Genomic DNA, 8903 nt, shown 5'->3' on the forward strand with positions numbered 1-8903 from the left:
TATACAAACATGTAATTCATACGAAAAAACAACATTTATTTGTAGCAACATTAATCATCAAAACAGAAGGTTTTGGTAATATTTTACTCGGTTCATTACATTCAACACGAGACAAGATTTTACAAGAACCCGTCCCATTTATTGAAAGACGATGCAAATATAATTAAATTAAAGGAACTTCATTTCATCTCGTTATGTCTTGGTCTGTAGAGTTTCACTGTACGCTTGTTTAGTTGTTGTATTGGCCTAGCATTAGTTTGCGCTTCCTGTCCAAATTTTTTTCTCCAAAAAATTAAATATGTAAAACAACTATGTATCTGTAAAAAATGTTAAAAACTAATTAAAAATGTAACGAGATTATATTTTAAAGGCATGGATGGGAAACTTACGTCATGAACTGCCTTGCGCATCAAATTTACCTGTTCTCTTGTTACGGTACTCACCTAAATAAAGTGAAACATAAAATTTATCAAACACCTTCTACAATTTGGAAAATAACTACATAATCAATACATACATACATACATACATATATACATATATAATTTTGATATTTTGTCCAACAACATTACTCGTATTTTTTATCTACCTAGATGTATATGCATATATATGTGTGTGTTGTGTGTGTGTATGTATGTGTGTGTGTATAGACACACACGCATACCTTTGCAATTATTGTCCATGTAACATCCTCGGTGCAAGGAGGGGTCGTGAGTGAACCCACGTATCTATAATACTCTCTGCTCCCAAATTCTATAACTTTTGGATCCATAACACCAAGGCTTCTTTCGATTTCTCCAGTATGAATCATTGCATACAGATCGCGTTCAATCTAAAAAATATAGTTAGATTAAATAATTACTCATTTAAAAAAACCACAAACAGTTTTACAACCATACAAATGAAAACAACAAGTCTCGTAGTACAGCATAACCAAAAAAACCAGTTTATTATTCACAATCAATAATATAATTGTCTTTATATATATACCAAAAATCAAAATATAAACATATTATCATCTTAAATTTCGAATTTCATGGATAATTGTTTACAAAGATTTAATTATCTCACACGACTTTAGATAATCTTGAAAATCTTTAAAAAAAAAATCTTGGATAACCTAGAACATCAAGTTAAAAATTTGCGGTCTGTGCAACTTGGATCTCCAAAGGCTAGGTTTGAATTTGTACACAAGAATTTTGGTTAAAAAACTAAATAATTAATTTATCAAATCTAAACAATCATCCAAAGCATCGAAGTTACTGTGGGAAAAATGGTGGCGTCAGCGGCAGATTAATATGAGAAAGCAAGTTAAAGAATTTTAATATTAGTGCTCATTACCCGACTCATGCCTATTTAATTTTAGCCAAACCCGACCCAAATGAGATTGGGTCCAAGTCGAGTACTAGACCGATTGTCATATCTATGTGTTCCTGACGTATCATAATTCCACACATGAGAATGTCATTTTTTTTTAAAAAAATAATGTTTAACCAATGCTATTTTGCTCAAAGACAAAAATTTGTGTGAGACGGTCTCACATGTCGTATTTTGTGAGACGGATCTCTTATTTAGGTCATCCATGAAAAAATATTAATTTTTATGCTAATACTATTATTTTTTATTGTGAATATCGTTAGGGCCTAGGGTTAACCCGTCTCACAGATAAATATTCGTGAGACCGTCTCACAAGAGACCTACTTTAGCTCAATAACCTTTGGATAATTGGCAAAATAATCTTGATCAATTTTTTTTTAAAAAAAATAATAACTATATGAATACACCCAGATACGGATTATTTTTCAAAAAGTTAGTTTGACCGATATTATTTTTAAAATTTTCCCTATATAATTTGTGCATACCATTGACAAAAAGGAGTCGGGCCGTCCGATTTCGTACAGGATTCCAATTACAGCTATGCGATTGTCCTCACTTTGATGTACCAAATGAGCTTCCATCTCAAACCTGTCAATTATGAACTTGACGTTGCAATTAAAAAAATTGGAGATATATGAACCCTAATCTAATTACTGTAAATAAAATCACAAGTTAAATTTTAAAACACCTCCTGCCATCGAGAGTGTGTTCAGAAGGTGAGTGCCAATGAATTTGCTTCAGCTCGAACATAGTTTCCTTTATTTGGATAAAACCCGCTCTATCCCATCTTACCTGTTCTCGAAATAAAAATAATAATAATAACAACAACAATAATAGGTTAATGTCCGAATATTAATCAAAATCTGATGAAACTGAAAATCAAAGACTTGCATTAACAAGTTTACTGCTAAAACTCAGTTTCAACTGAAATAGACGATCCATTATGCATATGTTACCGTCATGTCATGTCCTCTGTCGACAAGGGTGGCAGCTGAGTTTTTGTAATATCTGTGGAGTCTCCCCAAATCTGGCGATATTTCCACTGTTTCGTTCAGTATATCAATCGGAGATTGCTTTTTCCCAGTACTGCATATTGCCCATTCTGGACGAAGGCTTCCCCAATGCGATGGCCCTTTCTCACTATTTTCGTCGTAACTAAACTCCTTTTGATCATCTAAAAGTGTATGTAAATAATAAAAAATATATATAATTTCTATCACTTTATTTGGCCCCGATCGTAGTTGATAAATCGGAAAAAAAATGCCAATATACATCAAATTGCGCATGTCTTGATTCGACGAACTTACCGAATTCTTGAGCTCTTGTGAAGCATGCAGATGAAAGAACAAGAATAATAAAAAAAGAATCAAAAAGAGTTTTGTGTTGGATCCCCAGCTTCATTTTTCTTTTTTCTTTTTTTTTTTTGTTTCGTGAATATCTATCAAATGCAGCATTGGCTACTTATAGGACAAATTCTATGATTATAGGGGCGTAGCTTCACTAGGGGTTAGGGTGAGCTTTAGCCCAACCTAATCTCGGGATTAATATGTATATATAGTTATGTGTTTTAGGAATTTTAGTCACTGAGCAAAATTTTTATACATGAATTTCTATGAGTTTTAAATAATCTAGCATTTGAGCTTATTCGATATCTATATGGATATCTTAATTTATATATTTACTCATTCTAATTCTACATTTTATATATATATATATATATATATTTGTGTTGTTCTGATTATAAATATGTATTTACATAAATATATTGAATAAACTAAAAAAATATAAATACTAAATAATAATAAAATTAAGTGATAGTTATTAGAGTACAAATTGTATAACTAAATTATTTGAATGAATAATGTCATATGTACATTCAATTTTTTTTACTTACTTTACTATGAATTTATTTTAAAATTTCATTATTATAAATGATATTTATCATATATCTTGATATATTAAATTCTTAAGATGATTTTTAAAACTTATCTAGTTCATATTATACAAAATATAACAAAAAAAATTAAAAAATACATTAAATAATATTTACATTTTCAATATCCAGCCCATCCTATTTTAAAATCAATATAATTAATAATAATATTCAATGAATGCGCGCGTCATGGTCGGGAAGCTTTATTTTTTGGAGTTTCTTTTCGAATAAATTGAAATTTAAAAGTTAGGCTGGTGGTACCATCTTCTTATTCTTTTTTTTTTTTTGGAACTGTTCTGTTCAATAATGTTGCATAACAGTTCTGGATTTAAACATTGATATAAATAAATTATTATTTTTTAAGGAAATTATATGAAAAATTGATGTATAAGGTGGATTTATCACTTTCTTTTTCTTTTTTGAAAAATACAGGCTTCTCTTATTAAGTATGTATTTTTACTGTTTACCATATTACAATACACATCGTCAATTTTTTGCTTTCATTGTCAAAGCAAACATTAAAAATTACATGAGAAACGAATATTTATATGAATTCAATTACTTATTCTAGTATAAAATTTGTCCGATAAATATATTAATAATATAAATTTAGATTAATATAATATTCAATAATTTGGAATGTTTGTTCAAAATGAAAAAAACGTTTCCATAACTTTTCGTTTGAAAAATGTTTAATAAACATAACTGTCTGTCTTATTCCGTGGTCATATACGATGCATGCATTTGATGGAATTGACAGCTGAACCGCCTCGTAATAACACTAAAACGTGAAAATATTATTGTAGCCTAAAGGGGAGTTGGTAAAATTTGAGTTAGCGTATAATGATAATTCTTGACGTAGCATGTTCGATTCTTATCTGAAACATATTTTTATCTCTTTGGGGGTCGGTGTTCGATGTCTTCTCTCTCGGATTTCTGTCTACTCGTTCACATCCCTCGATTTACATTTTCATTTGAGTCAAGAAACTTCTCATTGATATAAAAAGGTTTATCATCATTTGTAAATCTTTTGAACTAAGTGAAAACAATAAAGTAATGATTGGTTTTAAAATATATTATCGATTGATTTATATTTGTTTGTTGGTTTGAACATATAAAATCAAATATAGTATGGTAAAATATTATAAATAAATACTTATTACAATGAATACTAACATTTCTCTTTCTTACATTAAAAATTAAAATAAAATCTTTACTACAATCAAATTTCAGCTTCCCTTACGTACAAGTTTTAAAATATTACTTACGTTAAATTATATATAAAATAAAACCATTCTTGCAATCAACAATAAAATTCTAGAAACCAAGATAAAGACGAAAACTCACGCTAAAAAATAAAGATATCAAGGAATAAACCATTGGAATATGATATTTTTTATTTATTATACTATTAGCATAAGTGACACCTTTTAAAATTATATTTAATGTTTAAAAATGGATTATTAAATTTATGATATTCATTTCCTTTTGCCTTTATTTTTTCATTTATAAGTTTTGATTTAGTGTATTTAGTCTATGGTAATTTAATTGATTTCAATACACATAAAATAGGTATTTTTGTCAAGATTATAGGGTGAGTTTTTAAGATAAATTTTAATTTTTGGGGGGTTTTTTGTACGTAAATTCTTTATAATAGATTTTAGGTGTTTTTCCTAAGTTCTCTTACCATATATATATATATATATATAATTTATCTAAACGGCAAGTAAGATTTCATTGTCTAAAACAAAATATTAATGTTTTCCTTTGGAGTTGTGGAAATATCTCTAATAAATTATTATTTCGTAATCAATGCATTTTGAAATTAATATTTGATCCCAGAATTAATTATTAATGTACTTTTAACGTAGACTTGACTTTTAGACTGCTGATCTTATTTGGATTAATATAATATAGATATACATAACTTACTATTATATCTATTTTGAAATCTTAAATATTAAAAACAGATTTGATATATTAATAAGTATTTTAGAAAATTGAAAAAATATCCAAATATTGATGGTGGTTATCTATATATATATATATATGTGGGTATTTAATGAAGAAAACATATAGAAGCACACCAATAGATTAAAATGGTTATTCCGTGGTCCTCTTCCTTTATAATACTATAGTAATAGATAACTTGGGTGTGCTGTTCTTGTAAAATAAAAATAAACGTGGATTAAAAAATGACAACATGTGAAAAAATGGATTTCACTGATTAATTTCTTTTTTAAAAAAATTCCTTAAAAGTAATGTTTTAATTTTTAAAAAAAAAACAATAACATCCTCTCTATTTGATATGTTGCACGTCTACCTTGCACATTTATGTGACAACCAGGGGCGGAGGCATGTACTTGTTTACCTGGGCTAAAGCCCGGGTGGCCCTATTTTTTTTTTAAAAAGGTATATATAAATTTTGTATAATTTTGGAATAATATGATATTTGCCCGGGTAGATCAATTTAAAATATTAAAAGATACTAAAGTTTAAAATTTCAACCCGGGCAGAGTAATATTTCTGGCTCCACCCTGATGACAACCGATGGAGTGATACTTATTTATTAGATATATAATTTTGATATGTTTTATTGCATCGTTAGGATCACAGACAACAATTGTGAAGAGAATTGAACAGAAAATTTATTAAACATATTATGGTTAAAGTTGAGATGTACAGAAGCTCAGCCGGATTCTTCAAGCTGATAGGAAGAAAACAACGAAACAACCTTGGAACAAAGGCAAGAGATTAGAGAGAATGGGCAAGTACTGTTCGAAGAGAAAGTGGCTCTTGAACTGAGCAGAAATCTGTCCTAACTAAGAGATAAATTCGAGCAAGGATCGGAGCTGCCTTATTTTCGAGCTGGTAGTGTCCATTTTCGTGCAGCATTCCCGGTAGCAAAAACAGACCTTTTTCAAAAACCAACAGAAATTTATTAAACATATTATGGTAAGTTTGATTTCTCTTTTTAACTCGTGTAATTTACGGTATCAAACTGTGATAAGTGCTACTTTTGCACTTATATTGTGATATGAATTTACTTCAATTATGTTAGTTTTGGAGTAGTGACAATCTTGTTGATGGTAAGTGGGAAATGTCTCACATTGAAAAATGAACATAGCATTGGTGAGCTTCTATTGATTTACACTTTGTGAAAGTGTAAGAAAGATTGGTCAAGAGGTTCTCTCGCGTATGCCGGCGCAGGGGGCCCAAATCATGAGCCCGATTTGCAGTGGAAAAATGATTGACTTGTGTGCAAGCGTATGAGCGCAACCTGGGTGGGTCAAATGTCGGGCCGATCAAGGCAAAATTTTCCACCAAGGTTCAACTGGCTTTTGTTATTATTTTTTTGGGAAATTCAATTATGAATGACCTTCTATCTGCCTAACTCTCCATATGGCCTGCATGATTGTTGGTGCATTAACGAATCTGTTTTAAGGACACTGTATTACATACAGGCTTTGGTTTTTTTTAAGCATTGTACTACTGTTTTGCTCACCATACTGGTTCGCTGGTTTTTTCATAACTTTCTATCATGTTTCTTCCATATATTTTGTGTAACATGTTATGTATTTTTTGTGTTTGTTTTGTTGTTTGTACAAATCAAGGTAACAATCAAGTGACGTGACATTTTTTCGGATAAAAAGAGGACAAGAGCATAAACATGAAAAGCATGGAGCAAATGAAGGAGTTTTGGTTGAGCGACAAGCGCCTATCTATAGGTGCCTCAACGCCCGATGTTGTAGAGGAAGAAAAATATTAGAAACATGCACCTAAGCATCAGATATTGATAAGTACAAATTTTGCACTTGATTTATGATTAGAATCCAAATGAATCACGCTGGTTTATGACAAAATTATGCGTGGTTTTTGTTTGTTTTGTGTTTGCAGGGATATGATCAACTGTGACGTGATGATATGTTGCCAAGAGAAGGAAAAGACTAAAGAAGATAAGGATTGGAAGAATTTGAAGAGTTTGAGCATGCCAAAATTGTGAAGAAGTAGAGTAATAGTCACTTGATCCGGCACCTCAGCGCCTGCATTGAAGAAACAAGGACGAAGCACCACGGGACATGCGACTAAGTGTCGAGCACATGGCGCTTTAGCGTCTGACATTGAGACACGATAAGAAATTATGCAAGCAGGAGGTGCCCGTGTGCCACTCACTCAGCGCCGACACTCCTGTGCGAAAAAGACTAGAATCCTGGCCTACGAGACCAGTGAATATTTTTAAAAAGAGATATAATCAAAACTTGAGGGAGGGGAAGAGAAGAAGACACTGAACACACAACACGAGCAGAAATCACGAGATCGATCAAGGGAATCACACGAGAAAGAATTGGAGAGCAGAGAACTTGGAACAAAGACGAAGACGTAGAATCCGGGGATGGAGAAGCAACTTTGGCTTCGTCACTATCGTTCTTTTCTTCTTAAATTCTTATATTAATGTTTAGATTTACAAACATGCCTTGATTTTATTCTTTTGCATGATGAACTGATTTTTATTCGAGTGGAATGACGTAGTTTGATTTTAAACGATGTTTACAAGTTATTTATTTACATGATTGAATTCTTATATGTGTTTTTTTTTATATTTAATGCCTTCAATTTATTCACCATAAATTAATTGATATAATTATCACAATTTATCACTTGAGAGAGGTGATTAAGGTTAATATCACAAAAAATACACCGTTGGGTATTTATATCATCAGGAAGGCATATAACTCTGTCGGAGTGTAGGTAAGAACGATCGTTTACATACTTCATTTAAGTTTACATTTTTAAAAATAATTTTAAAGTCAACACTAAATGGAATATTTTATTTATCACCCGAGAACGAGAAATAAAAATAATTAAGTGTTTTTGGCTATTAAATATGTTGAATTCATGCATATAAATTCAATCGGAAGTAAATGACGTGTAAACTAAGTGAAATTAAATCTCTAGATATTTTCTCTCATCAAATTTGCATTAATTGTATGTGTTTGCGGCTTACTTGTTCTTAGTTAATTGATAAAAAAGCCATTACTGAACTATATATAAATTTCAGATTATTTTAATTACAATACTTGATATAATTCTTGAATAAACACTCCTCATAAGAACTATATTTTACTAATCATATATTAAAACTTGACACTGTGAACGAAAACTACACGATAAATATGCAGCGCCCGTGCTTCAACAAAAGGCGCCTCAGTGTCTCATCCTCACAGAATCAGTTCCGAGAAAGAATAGCATGCGCCTCAGCCACTAAAGTCAGGCTAAAATAGAACTAAAATAGAACTGTTCGAGTTTTGAAAAGAAAAAACACACACTCTGGGGGTTTTCAGAGGATTTGGGCAGTTTTTCAGAGGATTTGGGCAGTTTTTAAGGGATATTAAGCAGATATCATGGAACACATGGAAGGAACGAGAGCAAACACAACATAACAAAAACCGTGAGATGAGAGAGGACCAAGCAGAAGATTTTGGGAGCAAATGAGCCATGGTACGAAAAAGAAGAACCCGGAATTCGGGGATGGATAAGCATATTTTGACTTCATTTATATTCTTCTCTTCTTCTAAGATTGAAAATATGACTT

General features: G+C 30.8%; 1 protein-coding gene across 1 annotated transcript; it reads right to left on the reverse strand.

Annotated features, from left to right (window-relative positions):
* Window positions 1–2879, reverse strand: LOC142554493 (alpha carbonic anhydrase 7-like). The gene is made up of 7 exons (XM_075665160.1): window positions 2685–2879; window positions 2334–2551; window positions 2066–2169; window positions 1863–1965; window positions 665–832; window positions 390–443; window positions 1–266 (listed from the first exon to the last, which is right to left on the reverse strand). The coding sequence occupies exons 1-7, from the start codon at window positions 2776–2778 to the stop codon at window positions 180–182; spliced, it is 828 nt and encodes a 275-aa protein (XP_075521275.1). The 5' UTR covers window positions 2779–2879; the 3' UTR covers window positions 1–179.
* Between the last annotated feature and the right edge of the window lie 6024 nt (window positions 2880–8903).

The sequence above is a fragment of the Primulina tabacum genome, chromosome 8 (assembly GCF_025594145.1).
Source record: "Primulina tabacum isolate GXHZ01 chromosome 8, ASM2559414v2, whole genome shotgun sequence".
NCBI lineage: Eukaryota > Viridiplantae > Streptophyta > Magnoliopsida > Lamiales > Gesneriaceae > Primulina > Primulina tabacum.

What these genes read in the sequence shown, in the direction of transcription:
- LOC142554493 (XM_075665160.1), bottom strand. Translation starts at nt 2,778, where the DNA reads ATGAAGCTGGGGATCCAACACAAAACTCTTTTTGATTCTTTTTTTATT. An exon ending in ACAGAGGACATGACATGACG is followed by an intron (nt 2,170 to 2,333) that starts GTAACATATGCA and finishes TTTCGAGAACAG; the next exon opens with GTAAGATGGGATAGAGCGGG. An exon ending in TGCGCAAGGCAGTTCATGAC is followed by an intron (nt 267 to 389) that starts GTAAGTTTCCCA and finishes AAATTTGGACAG; the next exon opens with GAAGCGCAAACTAATGCTAG.